The sequence below is a fragment of the Xiphophorus hellerii genome, chromosome 11, assembly GCF_003331165.1.
Source record: "Xiphophorus hellerii strain 12219 chromosome 11, Xiphophorus_hellerii-4.1, whole genome shotgun sequence".
In the NCBI taxonomy this organism is placed as follows: domain Eukaryota; kingdom Metazoa; phylum Chordata; class Actinopteri; order Cyprinodontiformes; family Poeciliidae; genus Xiphophorus; species Xiphophorus hellerii.
In genome coordinates this window covers 26384094-26405016 of record NC_045682.1, presented here as the reverse complement: position 1 = coordinate 26405016, position 20923 = coordinate 26384094, and the positions used below count along the sequence as shown (strand labels likewise).

Below are 20923 nucleotides of genomic sequence, written 5' to 3'. Positions count from 1 at the left end.
AGCCTCTAAATCCATCAGTGAAAACAATAACTTTATGCCTGGTGACGAAGTCTGACTGTACAGCAACCGCCCAGACTCCTCCTAGATTACTAATCACACTTCATACAGGTGCAACTACAAAGCATGATGTATAATCCAGCATTAAAATACAAGACTGGGGGAAGTGTCCATCTGAAATCATGAGCTTCCTGTAGGAAATGAGTCGTAGATGAAATGTGTCATCAGAACCAGCAACTAAAACCGAATCAGAACAGAGTTTAATGGCTCTGAACCACTTGTTCAGAGGCATTTCTAAAACTAACGTGTTTTAATCAGTAAACATGTACAACATGCATCATCTCTGGACTTCATTTGATTTACAGCACAGCGATGAATTAGGACAGCACGAAAAAAGTAACAATAGTTTTCATGACAAACTTACTACAACTGGCCCGACCACTGATTACCACCTTCAGACATTGAGTGTCTACAACAGCTCACTGTGCGGATGATTTACTAAAGCCACATTTGAGTAAACTGTGCTTAATGATAGTTATTTGGTCTCCTTTACCTCACAACTCACAGAAACTAGCTTTCATTTGAGGGTCTTTCAAGCTATAAATGTTGCCTGTGGTTTAAGAAAAAGCATTGGAGAAATAATGCTCCAAACTTTTTGACTGCTCAGACGGAAACTGATACCAAGCTATGGTGTCTTTCGTGTACCAAAGTGATAGGGATTGAAAATGCAAATGAGCTCGGATGTTAGCAGGGAGTGGGTTTGCATGTGTGAATGATCCGCCATTACCACAATGTTAATCAAAGGCCCTCGGCAACCGGATCTTTTGTAAACAAAGCTCGCGTCCATTCAGACCACGAACTGACCTGATCTGTTGATGTTTGTGAGAAGGGGTGAAAGACTGTCGCACTGTGGTAGACCTCTACAGGAAATCGTCACACGCAAGGCTCAACTGACTGTTGCTGGTTTTAGCAAGCCGAAGCAGAGATGTGGAGAAACGCATGAAGCAGCAGTCGGTTTTAGTTTTGAGCACTTTCCAAACCAGAAAACAAAAATAGTGGAAAAAGAGAGAAGTCATCAGTGGAGAAAAATGAGTTTTAATGAAACTTAGGCTGAACAACGAGCAGCAAAGCGTACATTTTGGATAGATTCACGCTTAGTCAAGGATTTGCGCTGAGGACAAAGCAAGCAGAGCATTCCACCCTTTCACCACTTTGAAACTTTGTAGTTTTGGCCGCTACATGTCGGACTTTTTGGGGTACAAGATGGAGTCATTTGTCTCGGGACATTTTGTACAGACTAAGCCTCAACTCATAAAAAGTGGAGTCCGTTCCCTCTGGCAAATTCAACAGATGATAAAAAAAAAAAAGAAACTTTTTGGTGTATCGTGGTTTTATGGATTAAATGAAAATGATCTATAAGCAGGAGGTAGTCCAGACTTTTTCTGGATTGATCTGGTGTCAAATGAATAACAGTCAACTGGCCCAAATGGGGATCAGAACTCAAATAACCAGATAAAGGGTGTGATATTAAGTCTTCAGAAAATATATAATTAAAACAGATATGTGAAATTTAGGCACTTTAATTCCCATTCAACATGGAAATAAACGGAATGGGAAGGGAAGATGGAATGGGAAGAAAGCTGTTTCAATCTACAAAAAGGCAACGATACCACAGTACCTAAATGATAGCGTTTCAGATTAGTTTATATCGTAAACAAGTATTTGTTCATGACAATATAAAAATTGTCATGAATAGACTATTATGCTAACCAGCTAAATTTTAAAAGAGGATATTATATAAAATCAACTTTTTGGAGCTCTTTACATCATGTTCTATTGTCATTCCCTTGTCAAAAATACACCTGGAGTGTTGCTTTGATTTTTTTAATGCATGTTTTAAAAAAAAAATCTCTAATGGCAATCATTCAGGGTGCCTACACGTTTACTCACAAAATGCCACCTATTTACCTTGAGGTCTGCTTTGAAGCTTCAGTCTCCAGCCCAGCTTACCCCTCCTCCACTCAACTCTACAGACTAGTGGCAGCATCAATTAGCAAACACCTGGAGGAACTGCGTGTCTACTGAGCATATCATACAAAATGGTATCATGGAGGAGCACTGTTGTCATTATGTGCTGAAGGGGGAGTCTCAGAAAAAGTATGTGCTTCTTAAAGAGACACACATAATTGCAAAGTCAAATTTCTTTCAGGTTGTTTTTGATATATACAGCATTTTTATTACAGAAAGTATCAGTTACTTGATTGTGCTATAAAATGGCACTATGTGCCTAGAAAATACATAATAAAATCATTGATCAAAACATTGATAAAATCATTTATTATCAAAGCAAATATAAAATGTCTTCCTGCCAGGTAAAAACTAATGTATGGTTGGTATGAAATGCTGCGAAAACAGCACCAGTTAGTGGCCTTAATAGGCTGGCTATGAAACAAGCAATATGTGAAAAGGTATCCCAAGACTAAAGGGGTGAAATGATCAGCATCCAAGTGCTACATATGGCTTCAAAACAGCATGAATTGGTGAATTAACCTGGAGCCCTACAGAAAAAAACTCAAATTTTGACATGATAAAACCTCAAATACATAAAAAATACTTATAAAAACAAAACAAAAAAAACTCATAACCACTTTGAGGATTGGAGGATGTTGTTGCTAAACATAAAAGGTTAGAGGGGGCATTTTGAACTGACCTGGAGAAAAACAATTCTTGTAAGTGAAAGGTCATTTCTGATGTGTTTGTTTGCACTACACAATTTTTTACAACTTTCAACCTACTAAAATTACTACCTAACGGACCACAATATACAAAAGCAATTATGTACAAAGGTAACCAGAGTGGTAAGTTGAACAATCTACACACTATAAAAAAAATAAGCTTATTAATAAAATGGACATCTGTTTAATGTGCTTCAGTCAAACACTACATGAATGTAGAAGTTGTTTCCTGTCTTACTCATAATTCCTCAGAATTCACCATAGCATTTGCACATCCTTAATTTACTTTAATTTACAGTAATTGACAGATTAAAACTGTTCCTGTAAGTTGTGGTTAATCCACACAAGCTTACTATTTGTCATAAACCCCAAAAATGTACAATCTATGACTTGAATCACATGTTAGACACCATTTACCTCAATTCTACAAAGTTCCCCTCCAGAATATCTTTATAAGGTCTAACTTGTTTTGGAAACATCAATATCAAACAGATGGTAATTCTGATGTCACATAATTGCTCAAAGTTACAGTCAGGTCAACTTTGACTTGCATATTTGGCCAAGCCCACATCTGAAGTCCAAGCCCTTCTACACTAAACTAACAAAAAAAAAGTTAGGGTTTCTAGACTGCTGAAAAGTTTATTAAAATGTTCTCGTTGCTTTCTAACTCTCAGTTAAGTTTAAATACTATTATTATCCATGTGTAACTGTAGTGAAATCAACAGTCTGCCAAACTTAAAAGGTCAAAGTCTCCAGAGTTGAAAACTCCAGTTACGTTGTACCTAAATTAATCAGCTCAACTGTCTCTCTGCAACTCACAACATAACAGCCAGGCCTTGTGTTATATTCAAGAAAAAGGGAGAGCCGATGGTTATCTGATCACCATGAATACAGGACAGGGCCTATGTCACACAGTCATTAAGCAAGCTCAAGCAAACAGAGAAAAGAAATCCAAGTTGGGCATTAAACATTGGAGGATTTTATTCTCGATGGACACGAGACAAAAAAAAAAGAAGAAAAAGAAAAAAAGAGCAACAAAGCAAGAACTTCTGTGTCTTACCCTGACTGAGAGGCCATGGCCTCAACCACTGAAACATTGGAAGAAGAAGGGTTCAAAGGATCTCCTAGGGATTCAGAAGTTATCTCAACCTTGACCTGAGCACAGACCGCCTCCTCTGAATCCCCTTTTCCAGTAAATGTTATCTTTTAGCGTCCAGCCGTAAGACTGCAACTCCAGTTTCTTTACTCGACTCGAAGGTACAGTGCATTTCCTTGGAGTGGAGACAAATCTGACTCAGAGAGGGGAGGGGACTGCCTGCTCTTGGTAGATACCAAGTCTGCAAACAGCGGGGGAGTCACATGCAAGGTAAAGTCTAGAGGCTGAGGCTGCTTTTGTTTCCGTTCTGTTGTTCTGATGTAAAAGCATGAATGGAGACCTGGAGAGCTGAATAGAGCCTGGGGGTGCAAATGTATGTGGAAGGCTGTTCTGAATAATCAGAATCAGCTTTATTGGCAAAGTTTGTGCACACAAACAAGGAATTTGAATTTGGTGCCACTTTATCCAGATATTTTAATTGTAAATATATAAATTTAGTAGGAAGTTGAAGCTTTTTTAAAAAAATTTTTTTAAAAAGTACATGAGTACATTAATTATCTGACAGATTCAGATAATTAAGAATATGCAATATCAGGAATGCTGGATGAACTGTTATTAAATGTTAAATATCGGTCTGTTTTTAACTGGATGCGATTAAGTTATTAAAGAAAATGGTGAAAATATGCTACAGTAAAATACATATTACAAAATAAAAATTAAGAAGGGTAAATCAAAGTATGAAAACATAACAATACAATACAAAAAATTGACAATAAATAATATTTCAAAAAAAGCTAAAGGGGATCAATAAGAGAGAAATAAATCTCACCTCTCTCAGAGAGTGGCACTGTCCACCTCCTCCCATAAAAGGAGATGTTATTTTACACCACAGACCCTGTGTCTGCGTGATGTCACAGAACAGCCAATCAGAATCCATCTTTCAGTCTACAAACTCCCTCCCTCCTCCCCACTATGCCCCAGGCACAAGGCAAAGCACCCATGGAGTCTGTTAAAGAGACAGTGAACAGGTTTCTACCCTGCCGCTGCTCACTAACAAACATGACACATTTTCATCAGCTACGCACGCTGATGAAACAAGCGGGCACATGTGGCATCACAGCATGTTGCAAGAATTTCCATCGAATACATGTTGTGAAAATATAAAACTACTTAATCTTGCGTTATCTACATACAAGCTGGTTTTAAGATAAATCCTCTGTGAGGGGCATTTTTTGATTCTCTAAAGCCTTAAGTTCATTGATCAAGCTAGTACTTTTAAATCCAGTAGAAAATTAGTAGGACAAACTCTAAATGACCCCATCAAAGTACCAGCAGTAAAAATTTAAAATGATCAGAGCTTTTACTTAGGGAAAACTATTTTTCAGTACTTGATTTGCAGAACAATGAGAAACATTTTTTTATATAGTAAAGACTTATTATTAACCAATTAAAAGCTAATCCTCAGTAATAGTCCTGCAACATGGAGAGAACAACCATGTTTGGAGTCTGTTAGCCAGGATTTCTGAAATTATCAGCTGGTGGCTGACAGCTTAAAAGATGGCAAATATTAATGGCTTGTTACAACCTGTTTCAACATGGTGAGTCAGAATTGGAGTAGTCTCATTTAAAAACTATCACCTGCAGTACGTAGGGGTTCTTGAAACCTAAAAGAAATCCCACAGTTTAGACCAAAGACCAGATGAAGGAATATCACTGCTGCACTGCAGGTTTGGATGAAATTATTGAGCCCTCAGATTTTCCTCTCTGGTGATATCTGAACGTCATCATTTCTGCCATCACACTGGAAAGCCCCATCACTTATTAGTATTGCTTAATAAGTCTAAGAGAAATAATGAATCATAACAGGCCAATAAACACAGGATTCACAAAAGTTGTAACAATCCTACCTAACACACTACAAGACTTCTTCAAAACTAGGGGTGCACTGATTGTAGTATTTTGGCCAATCACAGACCTATAAAGAGCTTGATCTGCCAATTCCAATTTGGCCGATGCCAATTTGCTTTGTCTCAAAAGTTGCTAAATATAGAGACAAAGATGATGGATTGGCAACAGAGAGGTGACCATTGTTAACCGCACACATGACCTGGTGGGGGATCCATCGGTCAGTCCTGCGTCACAGCAAAGCAACCTTTGCTTGATTTTCAGACCTTTGCAGACGTAAATAAGATCAGAGAATAAGACTGGTTTCAAATGTAAGTATGGGCTGATTGCGCATTAACCAAAATTAAGGACATTGGCACCAATTTATCAGCACACATCTATTCAAAACAAATAATCCCCTTAAGTAAAGCACATCCAAATTTCTACTTATCGTTGAAGGTACCAATTCAAATCATCTGTCCTCATTGATCCCAGCAATATGCAAATCACTAAAAGCAACATAAGCCCAACTAAGAAGATCCTATTACAACAAGCAACAATTGCTCAGGTTTCACAGTATTCCACTCTTGAAAGCAAGATTTCCTCAGAAAACAATGCTTATTAACCAAAAGCTTTTTACCCTCAGCAGATCCAATCTATCTCTGGTATGCTTTACAGAATGAAAAAAGCTGACTCCAGAAATACTGTGGTGTAACACATTGAATGATGTATTGCACAAGTTACAAGTATCTTTGAAACAGAGTCCACATGAATATTTATTAAAAGCATAATAAATGTTTACAAGGCTGAATTGTACCACTAAAAGTTTTACAGGTGGTTAAAAAAAGGAAAAATAAATGTTTTCACAGCTATGTTGACATAGCTACCAAAGAAACATCCAATGCACCTCAGTTGAAAAGTACGGGGAAGTAATGGGTACAGAGCTCCCCCCTGCCCCCGGTGCTTTTGAAGTGAACCTGCTGACGGCAGGAATTCCAGAGAGGGCATCAATTCAGCTAAACCTTTCCTCTGTAAGCAGCTGTTTAGGGAGGAATCATGAGAGCTGTTGTTATAATCAAAGCAAAGTACAAAAAAAATTAGAAACTGTCCTGAAATAATGGTTTTCATGCTGTGAAAATCTCAGTTGCAAATTGAAGAATTTTCATTTCTAGATAAACTACAGCTACCTTTAACTCATAGTTTGTGATCAATAATAGCCAGGGTTTACAAAATTCCTAGCAATAATTTTGATGCTTGGTTTGGCATTTGAACTGAACCTAGCTCAAGAATCTTTGGTCCGATTTAAAACCTACAAGTAAAAGGATTTAAAGGCAAAAGGAAGAAAAAAGAAATGTGTTTTGACTGATTCTTCTTGACTGCTAGAAAGTCTAGAACCTATGATCAACTAATTGGAAAAAAAAGCTAAAGATGTGCATGCAAAGATCTAGCACTATATTTTTTTCATAAATTAAAATTTGTATCTATTAGAGAAAGGTCATTTAACATTTCTACCTTTGGACCCCAGAGATGGGTCGATTGACCTGAAGGATTTTATCTAGCAGATGCTTTTGTTCTGTAAATAAGGCCATTACCTTATAAGTACCCTGGTAATGGCCTCAACGCATCTCACTTTGTTGTCATTTTGCATGCACAGGGTGTATACAGAACGAAATTTTGTTGCATACGGCTCAGGACAATGTTTGAGGTTCCAATGTTGTGAGTAAAATAAAATACAGTATAAAATATTAATATAAATCTAAATATAAAGTGCAGGACTGACAGTAAAATAGAAGTTATTTAGCTCTGTACATGTGCAAGGTATAAAGTGGAGACCAGTTTTTGAGTGCAGTCCAGTTAAGAGTTCAGCAGTCTGATGGCAAGTAGGAAAAAGCTGTTTCGGAACCAGGTGGGACCTGCACCTGGATGCTGCAGGAACCTCTTTCCAGAGGGCAGCAGGGAGAACAGTCCATGGTGGGGGTGTGAGGGGTCACTGATGATGTTTCGGCCTCAGGACACGCATCCTGCATCGATGGTTGACCTGACACTTCGCCCTTTTGCCTGAGCTGGGTGTGGAAGGTTGTTGCCGAAGCAGTTTCTCCTTGTGTGCCTTCTTCTCACTCACATGAGAGTTACCGAACTCTTTTGCAAGCTCAACCAGGAAGTCCACCCGTCTCTCCTGCACCCCAATGCATGCCTGATAAAGCACATGTGCATTCAGTGCTGCCATGTCAATCATGTTTGCCAGGTTTGCTGACCAGCTGTCACATAGTGATGGAACCTTGGTCACCCCCCGCAAGATAATGACTGAAATAAATGCCATTAGTTCTTGTGAACTAAATAGGTGAAGCAGTCACCTATTTATCCTCCACAGCACAAAAGGCTGCATGCAAATTTGCATGTGCAAAGTCTCCCAGATCTCTTTTGCTTACACTTTTTGCATGATTTTTTTGAGGTGGATCAACACAATTAATTTGGTTAGTTTATTTCTAAACTGTCATTTTAAACCCACTTAGCTTTATTTAAAAGAAAAACATTACTAATTTCTTTTAGAAAAACCTTTGCATATTTCTTGAAACAGATTGTATGTTTTGCAAACTCTATGTACATTTGGCAAAATGACCTGGATAATGCAGCACAACATCATGGATCAGCTGCAAAAGGTCACATCTCTCCAAAAACACTTCATGTATGCTTCAAAACTAAACTGAAGAGCATTACCTACAGGAGATCTGATCTCCTGTAGGTATCATAGATACCATCATAGATCGCACCCACCCCCAACATGGACTATTCACACTCCTACCTTCTGGCCTGACGGTCAATGGCCATATTTACAATTGAAGAAGGGACGCTAATTTGAGCCATCAGAGTCGTCAGTTTGGACTCAGGGTCTCTTGACCCTGTTTCGGTACGTCTGGGGAGAGGTCGAAAACCCTGGTACTCCCAGTGTAATGGAGCAAAATCAAAAGGTTGACAACCTTTTTCTCAAACTAAGTTTTAGTTTTTTATACTTGTACAATGATCAAATCAAATTCAGTTCTTTTTAAGACTCAGAATCTCTGAACTGTTTGAATCTTTTTCTTTCTTTTTAAAAGAAAAAAACGCTTTGTAAAACGTTCTCCACCTACAATGTCTTCCCTGACCAGTTAAATGCCTTCAGCAGACCCAAATCCTAAAAAAAAGTTTACATACAGATTATTCTTTTATAGAGTCTTTGGAGCTTTTTTTTAGTTTGATTAGGTAAGAGGATTATCCCAAATGTAAAAAGTGAAAACTAGGACTGAAACTGAATAAATAAATAGTCCATTTCCAGCAGCCTCTTATCCCGTCTTTTAGTTAGATAATGAATTGTTTATAGGGGAAAGGGAATTTTGATATTACCCTGGATTATGTTTGCTTTTAGCCCATCTCAATCAGCCAATGTTCCAACTCTGAACTCCAACACAGATAACACACTGTTCTGAGTATTTTCTGCCAAACTGCAACTGGAACATGACACACATCTTCCTGTTACCTTGCTGAAAGAATGCATCATTCAAACCAATCTACCGTACTTTTCAGAAACTTTTCAACATTTGTCCGAACCCTTGATTAAGTTTGGTCAGTTTTTAAAAGAAATTCCAAGATTCATCTTACTCCAAGAAAATAGGAATTCAAAACATCACGTTTGGATTGAATAGGTGTGAAAACAGCAGTTTTAAGGAAATTATACTATTATATTGTCATGCTGAGCACAAGACATGTTGAGAAAGGACTACAAAGGACTCAAAGTTAGTAATTTTCAGTATCTGAAAGGCATTTTAAACTGAAGTCAGAGAAGATCTGACAAACAAATGAAAAAAAATCTGTATTTTCCACATGTTGCTACATGTCTGCACTTCATTCAGAGCGTGGGAGAAAAAAATCAGAGCAAATAAGAAGACGGCTGATCTGAGTTCAGCTTCTGTCTCTCTGAGAGTGCTGGGTTAGAAAGCAAAATCTCAGTTAAATCAACAGTTTACAGGGATTACGCATGAAAACAAGTGTCACTATCTACAGTTAGTACTCCTAACTACAAAAACCAAACATTACTGCTACAGTTTTCTAAGATATGGAGACTTCAATAAACTACTTATGGAAACAATATAAGCCTGGAAGACTGGCAATAGACGTATAATTCTAAGTCACAGTATTTTGTTGACTTTATCAAAATGGTGAGAAAGGCTATTGAAAAGTTCCTCACGATCTGCCTAACTAGAAATCTGCCAATGCATACATTTAGTCAAAATACAAATACGATGTTAATAGAGAAGCTACAATATCAAAACCGAAATAGCACTGCCATATTTTAACACATGAACACAGCATTTGTTACCAACAGTGAAAACAGTTTAAAACAGCAAAAAGAGGAATCTTAATCTTGACACAATGAGGTTTGCAAAAACCAATGTCACATTGATAGCATAAAAACTTTTTTTTTTTTTTATTTTGTCCCATTTTAGCAATCCAGGTCTTTAAAATGAATTTTTTCTTTGGCTTGTTGAGAAATTGTATTTTCTAATTACACAGTTTTGTTTTTGTTTTTTTTTAAGGTAACACCTGTTCAGGAACAGCATAAAGTAGGTTTTAGATAACTCTTGCCGTTTACTTACTTGCTTATTACAGTGGTTCCCAAAGTGTGGGGCGCGTCCCCTAAAGGGGCCGCAGTGCCATTGAAGGGGCGGCGTGGGAAGCAGTATGAATGAATGGAAAAAAAACAAAACAGTTTCACAAAAGTGTTTCACTGTAAAGATGGTTTGTAGTATGTTTTGCTGCAACCTGAAGTGTGAAATAAACTTCAGTGGAGTTTGAAAACAAAATATGTGGATAGGTTTATGTTTCGTTGAACGATGTGTGTGCCCAGTTGATTTTTATTTTTTTTCATTTTTGGGGGGCATTTTATTGTAATCCATAGGGGGACCCAGAAAATCTTTGGGAACCACTGGCTTATTAAGACATTCTGACCATGTGAAATGGACCTCATTATCACAGGAGAACTTTGTTACTAAGAAAGACATTTTCTTTTTCTCAGTAACAACAGGGTACTCGTCTACGCCTAATCAGCAGCTGCAGAAAGAATGACATGATAAAAATCAAACCCCAAAATGTAAATATATAACTTTGCAAAATAGCAACATAGCGCACATAAATTGTATCCATGAATTTGATCATTTCAGGCAAACGACTCTTTGTAGAACATCCTACTCTGACACTTTTACAGTTTGTTACACTGATCCATCTTTTTTTTCTATTTCCCGCAAAGCACTTAACCTGCTTACAAAGGACATTGTGCTCAATGCATTCCATTAGTGTTTATGAGACATCTGACTCCCCCAACGCAACACAAAGGCTGGTATTGTAATATTTTTGAGGCAAGAACAAAGTATTTCACAGTCCATGTCTGCGCCAGATCACAGAAAGCAGAACGGCCTTAATGAGTTTCACCTTCACAGCACCGCGTAGCCACATGAGAGCTAAACTCTCATCCTACAGAACAAAAGCAGAAGAACAGATGCACGAGGTCAGGACACAGAGAGCTGCAGATTTTTCTGCTGTGTGAGCAAGAGCTCTGAGACTGAAAAAAAATACACCTACTGATGCTGATAAGATTTGGACTAATTGAGTTGGCAGACTCTGGAAGAGCAACTCAAGCAACTTACCCATGCTCAAGCTAAAGAAATAGTATCTGATTATAGACCTAAATACATAACCTTACCAACATTTAATTAAATTCTGACAGCTGATGCTTAAAAGTATCAGCTGTCTTTGCATTATGAAAACAATATGATTTTAACCTCTAAACTGAATCCAACTTTTAACAAAAAGGTAATCTATCCTGTCTTTTAGAAATCTGGCCTGAACAGGGCATCTCTTATTTCCAAAACATTCAGTCAGGAAAACTGCATTATAGTGTACACTAACTGCTTCAAAGCCAAGGAAAACACACACTCTGTGTGCCGTCTGGACTGCACGAACAAATCACTGAAACATCTTCACAGAGCATGTGCCCTTTGCCGTGGCAACAGGGGAAACAGCTTGACAGAAGCCCCCAGGCAAAATTTAAACAGGATGCGAATTCAGTGCGAGCCGTGTCACAGGGAGCACAGTTACACATTACTAATGTGTTGTTTGCTTTAGCTGCTTGTTTTTGTTAGTATCATTCAAATCATTTGGCGAAGTTAACATCTGGCATTAATCTTACTTTGCTTTTGCATCATTTGTCTTCAGTGCAAGCGCGAATACAAACTGTTACACCCAGGCTTCATAGAACTGCATGGAAAACTAACCTCTGTTAAACAATTGGCTATTTTTAATCAACAGCTTATCTGACTTTAAATTATATGCTAAATATTGTTGACATATTTGTCAAAGATCCCATTTACAAATATTTTAACATGGCTCAATTAATCAGTGAACGAGCTTCAATTTAGTTTTCCAGTAGTATAAAACAAAGCAAACCTTCAAAGTTTGGCAAGAACATGTTGCTGCTCAACAAGTGTAATAAAATGTCATTGACCCTGACAGGTGGATAGCTTTCTTTGCAAAATCATGGTGTTGAAAAACATGAAAGTGAAAGGAGAACTGTTGCTAATTTTTGCCTTCGTACAAACATGCAATAATAGGAAGTTTGAACACTGACAACAAGGAACATTTCTACCATCATAAACTGGCAATGTAATAATTTCAGGTGGTATAAAATGGATTTAGAGAAAAACAGATCATACAGATTTAATTTCCCTCCACCAAAGATCGCACCTGCTGATTTTGAGAACTTTAATGTGTAAAATAGTAAATAATGTGCTCAATATTCTTTGATAGAGGTAGTAGTTTTAAATCTAGAAGAAAGTGAAAAAAACCCCAATATTTTCCCTTTCAAGCATGTGCCCCTTAAATGACTGTTTTTTAAAGTTCAGATTTTTTTTTTTTTTAGTACTTGACCTACAAAATGGCCAATTTTAATCTCTGGTTGATTATTCTTATTTACAGTCAAATTTCTGAACAAGGTAATGTTTAATCCACTTAATAAGGCACCAGACTTAGACACAGGACTGTTTATCATCCAAACAGCTTATGTCTAAGCTCTGTCTTGATTAAATCTGTAAGGGTTCAAATCTACCTGCCATAACAGTCCCTGACCTTAAAATGACCCAACCAGGGAGGTGTCAACCAAAATCAACAGGTAAGGAACTTTTGCTCATGTGGCCTTGTTCTTTTTAATATCCACCTATAAATGGTTATGTATTGAAGTCAATTGTGCTTGTTTTAAAAATCTACATCATTACCTTTCTTATTAACGTCATTTCAAAACTTTACATCTTAAAGCACTTTACAAGTCAAATTTGTATCCAATTATTCAGAAATATATAATTACACTAATCAAACGTATGTCAATGTAATCCAGTTATATAGAGACACAAAGTCTAATTCAACTGGAATTATATTATATTACAGTGAAACTCAGCTGATTACATAATCTCAATTCTGGAGACTCTTTTCTCAGTCAATACAAATTTGCAGTGGAATTGACAAAATCCAGCTTTTGGTGAACATTCAAAAAATTGGCTGATTTCAATCTTTGGGTGATTGATTAAGGAAACTGTAGCCAAATGACAAAGGTTGCTTTGTCTAAGGAAACTGGGATGACTGCATCAAGTTACTGACTTATGTATTTAACTCGGCAAAAGGGAACTTTAGATTTGTAGTGCATGCTTTGGCCCTTCCCCCAGTGCGTGGCTTAAAAAGGCTTCCTAGAAACTGAAGTCAGCTTTCCTTCCAAAAACAACTTATACTTTTGCATGAGTATGAATTTTAATTGGCTACACAAAGAACAACTGGTGAAACAAAACAAATCTGTGTAAAATAAACAACTTGCAAATTCCTCTTGCTGACTTTGGGAGTATCCAGAGTACGGCTCTCATATAATCTTGTACATTATACATACATCAGCAGCGGATTCTGAGCTTAACTGTTAACAAAGTGACTTTACCTCAAAGTATATATTTATTTTATCAAGTAATAAAAGGCATTGTTAATACAGAAAACATAAATGTGAGGCTTTTAGACTTAGATTATAGAAACAAAAACAACATAGCTTCCACCTTAATGTTTGACTCAGTTTGCCTCAACAAAATCTCCAAAACACGTACAAAAGTACTCTCTTCAGTTTGGCTTGTAAAATAAAGAAAGTTTCCCACGAACAGAAGTCAATAGAAGACCCAATTTCTAATCTAATTTAAGTTTAAAAAGAGGCTAACCTGCAGGACTACCTGCGTCTTTAAGCAGAACGTTTGCTAGCTAGCGGCGTTTAGCTGCTAAGCTAGCGGCTAGCCTGTTTAAAACATTTTATTTTTTACGGAAATTGAAGTTAACAATCGCTTCAAACGTAACACAATTACATAGTAGGGTTACTTGAGAAACGATAGCTTTCCCGACATTGACAATCCTTACCTCTAGTCCTCTTTTTAGGCCCAAACCATTCTAGCTGTTGGAAAGCTGTTTTCTCTTTGTCTTTTTCCACTTCCAGTTAGACGCAAAATGGACTCAGCTAAACAGCTAAATTATTGAAACCGAACGGACGGTTCCCATGGTTTTCTCAAACCGCAACTGCACGTCAAATGGGAAACAAAACGGGATCATTTTTTCTGTCGTTCATGTTCTTATATCTAAATAAAAGTGACTGATAGCTAAGTTAAGCAGCCAAGCAGGTACAACAGACAGGAGTGGATGGCAGCAGCCAGTGTTGCATTCACTATCCGTCAGAAATATGTCAAACACAACCATCCTTTGAAAAATATTGAATTGAGCTTAAACACCGTTGTTATTTAAATAAAAGAATTTTTAAAAAAACAGGCACCTCAAGGGCAAAATTATAATAAAAAATAAATAAATCCAATCTTCAGAAGACAAAAAGTATTTAAAAGGCACGAAATCAAAAAATAAGAGAAATTGTCAAAAGATGAGAAAATGTATATAAGCTATAATATCGTACATGTGAAAGGCTATTAAATTATTTTTTTTAAGTATTTCCAAATAACGCTTTTAATATCTAAGGATTATGGAGTAGAGGTTTATTTGTAATTTGTTTCCTTTAATTTACAATTATTTCTGCGCATTTTAATAAATCGTTGCACGTTTTCCCTGTTTTTATGCCTAATACTGTGTTCAATGACTACATTGGGTAAAATTTGCCTTATCTAATTGAGAGAATCAAATAAATCTGTTTTGTTTACACTGAGATCAAGGCCAGCTACTAGGGATAATTCCACTTGTACTTGAACGCAGCATTTTAGTGACGTAAAGGTTGCCCATGTTTTGACGTACAGAAGGGAATCACGCACGTCTCATTATTCCCTGCTGGTCATTTGAGAGCTTGTTATTTAACCATAAGGTGAATGACCTATTCCGATTGTTACGCACTTTTGTGAAATAAATAAATAAATAAATACAAATGCGCCTTCTATATGCATCATTCTGCTCTTCTTATAGTTATGTAATATGGATGTTGATTTTGCAAGAACCTGGTTAGTGTATGTTAGCTTTGTGGATAATTCTTAAGTATTTGAAAGCAGCAAAAACAACACCTATGAATACTTTTCACAAACCTGTAAATATCTCTTCCTCTGATTACTTAATTAGTACATTTTGATGACAAGAAAAAAAACTACAGTCATATCAGTAGTTTTTGTTCATTCAAATCAGATTTGAGTTAATATAAAAATAACCATTCACATGGGAGTTTTATCTTTTAATCAGTGAACATTCCCCCAGGGTGGTGAGCAACCAAGAGGTTTTGTACTTTGCTAAGGGGTGTCTCAGCTCTGAATAGAGGACCAGTTCACTGGAGGTCATTCACTGCTGTTGACCTGTTGGCCCCAAAATGATTCTATAGCCTCAAAGGCTGACCTCCTCCATACCAAACACACTTTAAAGATTTCCCTGCAACATGAGACATAGCTTGTGACCAGACCAAATCAAGACAAAAAGGAATATATTTATATGCTTCATTTACATACCCAAAGGGCTTTCTGCTTCAGTTGGAAGAAAATATTTTAACATAAAAAAGAGCTGTGAATTACAGGTCCATGCTATATTCTTTGAACCTTTTCTCATTTTGCCTGGTCACAATCACAAGCTTCCATTGATTTTGTAGACATTTTCTAAGATAGAATAATACAAAGTAGAGCATGATAATTGTCAATGCTACTGTTTTTTCTTAAGAAAAAATCTTACTTATTTTAAATCTCTGGAGTATTTGGACTTGATAAAGCAGCCATACAAGTATAAGCCAGTTTCTATTTTCAGAGTCTTATTTATAATAAATCATGTTATTTTCCCTCCAGTTCACAGTTAGACTGCATTTGGTTGGAGAAACCTGATACAATTTGTTGACTTTTGTGGTTATAATGTGAAAAAAATTGAGAAGGTTAAAGGGGTAGGAGTACTTCTGCAAGACACCATTTGTAAGCACAAACAATAAGCCAAGTTTAATTATTAGTAAGAAAAAATATTTTTACAGTAGGAATACTTATTTTGTTCAGAGTATTTTATAATCTTAAAGTTTATTCAAACAGGTTGACAGGTTATACAGAACCGGCTCATCTGGAAACACTAAGAACAAAAATTCAAAAGATTAACTCAAATAATTGTGTGTTCCTCTTAACAGGTTTTGAAGTTTATTTTCTTGCTAGAAATACAAACATTAGAAAATGTCTCAGCTGCAGAAGTAACAGCAAAAAGGTGTTTAAAACTCAAGAGGAAACAAAGCTCAAGACTAGCCCACGATCCTTAGCACACCGCTGTAATTTTCAACCAGCTGTGATTTGCTTTTAGAAAAAGAACATTTATTTGAAACACTGAGTATTGTCAAGAAATCTCTCCTTAATTCCCAACATGTTTATTTCCTTCTTTTTCTTCTTTTTTGGAGGTCCCTCATCTGAATCACTGCTGCTTTCTGAGTCTGAGCTCTCTGATGAAGGGGATGAGGAGGAGGAGGAAGAGGAGGAGGAAGAACTGTCGCTGTCTGAAGAGGAGCTGGAAGAGTTGCTGCTGTCTGATGAGTCACTGGACGAGTCGTCTGAGTCGTTGCTGCTGTCGTCGCTCAAGTCTTTTGCCCTGAGAGCAAGAAGCAGAGCGCAGCGTGAGAAGGAAATGTAACTGTACCTGTTACATTTGCCGGAATGTTCCATGCACTCTTATCACTCTCGTATTAAATTAAAAAGGGCTGGACAGAGGTGACAAAGTTTAACCTTTCTAAATGTTACAGTTGTTCTTACAAATTTGTAGTTGACAACCAGTACTCTACAATCACTTTAAAAATATAAAACAAAAACAGTTATATATGTTCTGTCTTTAGTAAATAATCTAATATGCAACTCTGATTTATTTCAGCTATTTTGTTGGTCAGATGTGTGTTTTGATGATGAACAGACTGCTGACAACAGTCTATGTCAGAGAAATAAAAGCAGAACCAGCCGTTCTACACAGAAATGTGTTGCTTCTTTCCGGTAACCACATAAGAAAATTATTTTACAGCTTTCTCAAACTATATGTTATGACTCTTGTGTTTGGAGACACAATGAACAGCAAGAGCAAAGAAAAAACAAAATAGATCACTGAGGAAAAACTTTCAAAGACATAATCAATAAAGTGAAGAAAGCGGTATTTGCTCTGCATTTAGAAATGTTGAACAGTGTGATATTCTGCAAATGTTGAATAGGTATTTTTAAGCAGTTGTTTTGGGCTGTAGGTCTGCATAAAGCATAACATGTTCAAAATACAGAATGCACAAATGTGGGAGAGGAAATTACAGCATGTTTCATTTAAGTAGCCCAGTTTAATTGTTCTACTTCTAAATAAGCAATAATAGCATAACAATTTTCAACTAATTTGCAATTATGTGTAAATGAGCTAAAGAAAAAAAAAGCAGAACATAGAAATAATGTAAACCCTTAAAAAAAAGTATATATATATATATATATACAGTATATATATATCATTGTTTGCTTTATCCATCAACATCTATTAAAAAGCAAGATTGCAAACACTGGAGGGCGCTGTTGAGTCATAATTTTTTAAACAGTTGATTCGATTTCAATTTAAGGTTATAAGCAAGGGTACATGTTTCAATAGAATAAAGCAAGTGTAAATGTTAAATTGGTTTAAGATTTGTTTGTTTTATTTGCTCAAATTATCCTGTCAGCTGATGAACATGAGCATTCACATATTTTATCATAGAAATATGAAGCAATAATTACAAATGGGACATCGCTGATGTACGTAGAGGTGCAGTGGGTTTCTCCATATACAAAGACTTTAGTGCTCTACACAGCAGTCCTGGGGTTCAATCCCTGACCTTTAAACACTAGGAGTACTAGGTTTTCGATTTCTCCCCAGACTTACTGAAACAGTGCCAAAAGAACCAACGACTCTGATGGCTCAAATTAGCATCCATTCTTCAATTGTAAATGTGGTCGTTGACCGTCAGGCCAGAAGGTAGGAGTGTGAATAGTCCATGTTGGGGGTGGGTATCTATGATACCAACAGGAGATCAGATCTCCTGTAGGTAATGCTCTTCAGTCTAGTTTTGAAGCATACATGAAGTGTTTTTGGAGAGATGTGACCTTTTGCAGCTGATGTTGTGCTGCATTATCCAGTCTAAGTCTAAGTCAAAGTCTAAGTCTAAGGAACAATTGTGCAACTGTGAGATGCGTTGAGGCCATTACCAGGGTACTTATAAGGTAATGGCCTTATTTACAGAACAAAAGCAATCCTTCAGGTCATTTGGCCTATCTCTAGATGTCAAAGTGGAGTCAAAGTGGACTAACTCCAGAATTTTTAAACCTTTGATGCATGCCTTCCCCCCTTCTTTCTCTGCTCATTTCCTGTATGATTACTGTACATAAATGACACAAGTGCCACTAAAATATTTCACCATAAAAAATAAAAAAAAACAATTACAAATTTACTCCTCCCTCTTTTTTAGACCTGGCTATTTGGACCTGAAGTATTTCTTTTGCATGCAAATTGGGGTGTCTGCATCTGCCTTATGTTTGTCTGCAACATAAATTATTTAAGGAAATAAATAAAAATGAAATCCATGAGTACGTATGCTTTTTCAAACACCTAAGAGGCTGAAATTTAATTAAGTTAAAATAAAGAAAAAAATCGACTTACTTCTTTTTGATTTTCTTTTCAATTGAGCTTTCTCCTCCTGGTCTGCTAACAGGAAAAATGACAATGACAATGAATGCATTAAAATTATATTGGATTGCGCCTGTATCATTTTATAAAACATCTGAATTGGAATTTAAACAGAAACAATGAATGGCAATCAAATCCAAATATTAAAAGCTTACACTGGTCTAAAATAAACACTGACATTTGCTGGATAGTATATACTTTTATTGAATTATCACAGGGAATGATCACTGCAAAGTTCTGCAGTCAGGCTTTTAGTGCACAAGTGGATGCACAAAGGAAGAATATCTCATAGCATAAAGAGATGAAGAAGCCCTTACCCTGTGACACTGAGAGGTTTGTTTTCATTTTCCTTCAGCTTCTTCTTCATCTCAACTGTTCTTGATGGCCTGTGCAAATATTTTCGTTTCCCGGTGCACTCATATGTCCAGTGTCCCATCTCCAAGCACTTCTGGCATCGCACATGTTGTTTGTTTGCCTCCCTGTAGACAGAGGGGGAAAAAAAGACAAATATTATTTAAATAAGACAGTAAGTGACTAGAACATTTGCATTCTTTTAATCTAAGTTAGTAATTTTTATGATATATTTTTTTTATTTTTATAGAAACATTTACTTTATGTTTTAGAAACTGTTTTTATCCAAGAGCAATCATGGCTAAATTCATAATAAAATCTTGCAACCTTCCCCCGTGTGCATCATCTTATTTGTATCAGTGGCCTTTTTGTATAATCTGTACCATTTATATTTTTATTCTGGTCTTTTTAACTTCTATACCACACACTGACTAAACTGCACCCTAGTAATTTAATTGTTCTTTTGTAAAACAAGACTAAAGATTTTTACCTGATTGTCTGACTGATATTGGAAAGAGGAATGAAGTCTGTAGATCTTCATGTTTTAAATACAATTTTTCCCCACATAAATGTACTGGTTTGGAAAACTATAAAATAAAATTCCATGAAAAATATTTCTTCGTCACAGTTACTACATGCTACTCCCGATACAACTTCCACATCTGACCTATTAGACTAAGTAAACACCTCAGCACAAATAATAGACCAATGGAAAATAAAAAAAAGATCTTGTAAAAAGAAGCAGCGAAGGATCTGAGCTCCCCGTTTTCTCTGCTCCAGTCAGTATTGACTTTCTGCGTGTAAGATGGCGTCTAACGACCTACATTTTGATGGTGTTAAAAAACATAAAGCTAAGCTCACAAACTGTAGAACAATTTCATTATCACTTCCAAATATACAGGATATACTTACGCTTGTCTCCTCGCAATTATTCTGTGCATGGGAGTCGCCATGTTGCCAGGTTTAGCTTCTTCTTCGTTTCTACCGTTAAAGTCTAGAACAGCAACAGCGCCTACTGGAGCCGCAACATCACCATGACGTCTTCTTCTTCTTCTTCTTCTTCTTCTTCTTCTTGTATTTTTTATTAGCAGTTGCCAAAAAAAATGTTAAAGGTGGTATTACTGCCACCTACTGATATGGAACATGGCTCAAAATGTCTTCATATATATTCAAGTAATCTATTTTCCAAAAAATGTTTTTAAAATACAAGTGCTTTTTGTGTCTGAATTTCTCTGTAATATACTTAACAAATGAAATATTTATTTATTTTTTCTAAATTTGTCCAATCTTAATATCCTTCTTATTTCATATCTTCTAAATTTGCTACATTGTCTAATTTACTCCACAAAGTTGACATTTTCCTGTGTTATTTTGCTGTATTCTGAATAATGAGCTGTTAGTCCTGTTGTTGCCGTTTTTGCTTCTCTGTCTGCTGTTTTGTTTGCCTTAATCCAAATATGTGTTGGAACTTAAATAAATATCACATCATTTGTAACCTAAATAATGATTATTATATTTCTAATAAAATATCTAGTTTATTATTTGAATGACTATATTTTACACTGGCTAGTGCTGAATTGGACTCTGAACAAATGATTGATTTTAAGGTCTTATTTCTTCTATCCATTGTAAAGCCAATTCC

General features: G+C 36.3%; 2 protein-coding genes across 5 annotated transcripts in view; both read right to left on the bottom strand.

Moving 5' to 3' along the window:
* The window catches only part of aff4 (AF4/FMR2 family, member 4), a 35051-nt gene extending 20576 nt beyond the window's left edge, over positions 1–14475 (bottom strand). For 2 of the 3 annotated variants that reach the window (XM_032575595.1, XM_032575597.1), the window contains exon 1: positions 3793–4029. In XM_032575595.1, coding sequence (XP_032431486.1) covers positions 3793–3809 — 17 coding nt within the window. In that variant the 5' untranslated portion in view covers positions 3810–4029. Of the gene's footprint in view, positions 1–3792; positions 4030–14178 lie in introns of those variants that run through there. The other variant, XM_032575596.1, reaches the window with a different exon arrangement.
* Positions 14476–16187: 1712 nt separating this feature from the next.
* On the bottom strand, positions 16188–20366 carry zcchc10 (zinc finger, CCHC domain containing 10). 2 transcript variants are annotated; one of them, XM_032575599.1, is made up of 4 exons: positions 20194–20366; positions 19248–19409; positions 18904–18948; positions 16188–16842 (listed from the first exon to the last, which is right to left on the bottom strand). In XM_032575599.1, the coding sequence occupies exons 1-4, from the start codon at positions 20232–20234 to the stop codon at positions 16572–16574; spliced, it is 519 nt and encodes a 172-aa protein (XP_032431490.1). In that variant the 5' UTR covers positions 20235–20366; the 3' UTR covers positions 16188–16571. The 2 variants fall into 2 exon arrangements, with proteins under 2 accessions (XP_032431490.1, XP_032431491.1); XM_032575600.1 differs by having other exon boundaries at positions 18904–18945.
* Positions 20367–20923: the final 557 nt, after the last annotated feature.

Coding starts and splice junctions, on each gene's coding strand:
- zcchc10 (XM_032575599.1), bottom strand. CDS start 20,234: ATGGCGACTCCCATGCACAGAATAATTGCGAGGAGACAAGC. Junction 19,410..20,193: donor ATAATTGCGAGGAGACAAGC/GTAAGTATATCC, acceptor CTCTGTCTACAG/GGAGGCAAACAAACAACATG. Junction 16,843..18,903: donor GAAAAGAAAATCAAAAAGAA/GTAAGTCGATTT, acceptor TCTTGCTCTCAG/GGCAAAAGACTTGAGCGACG.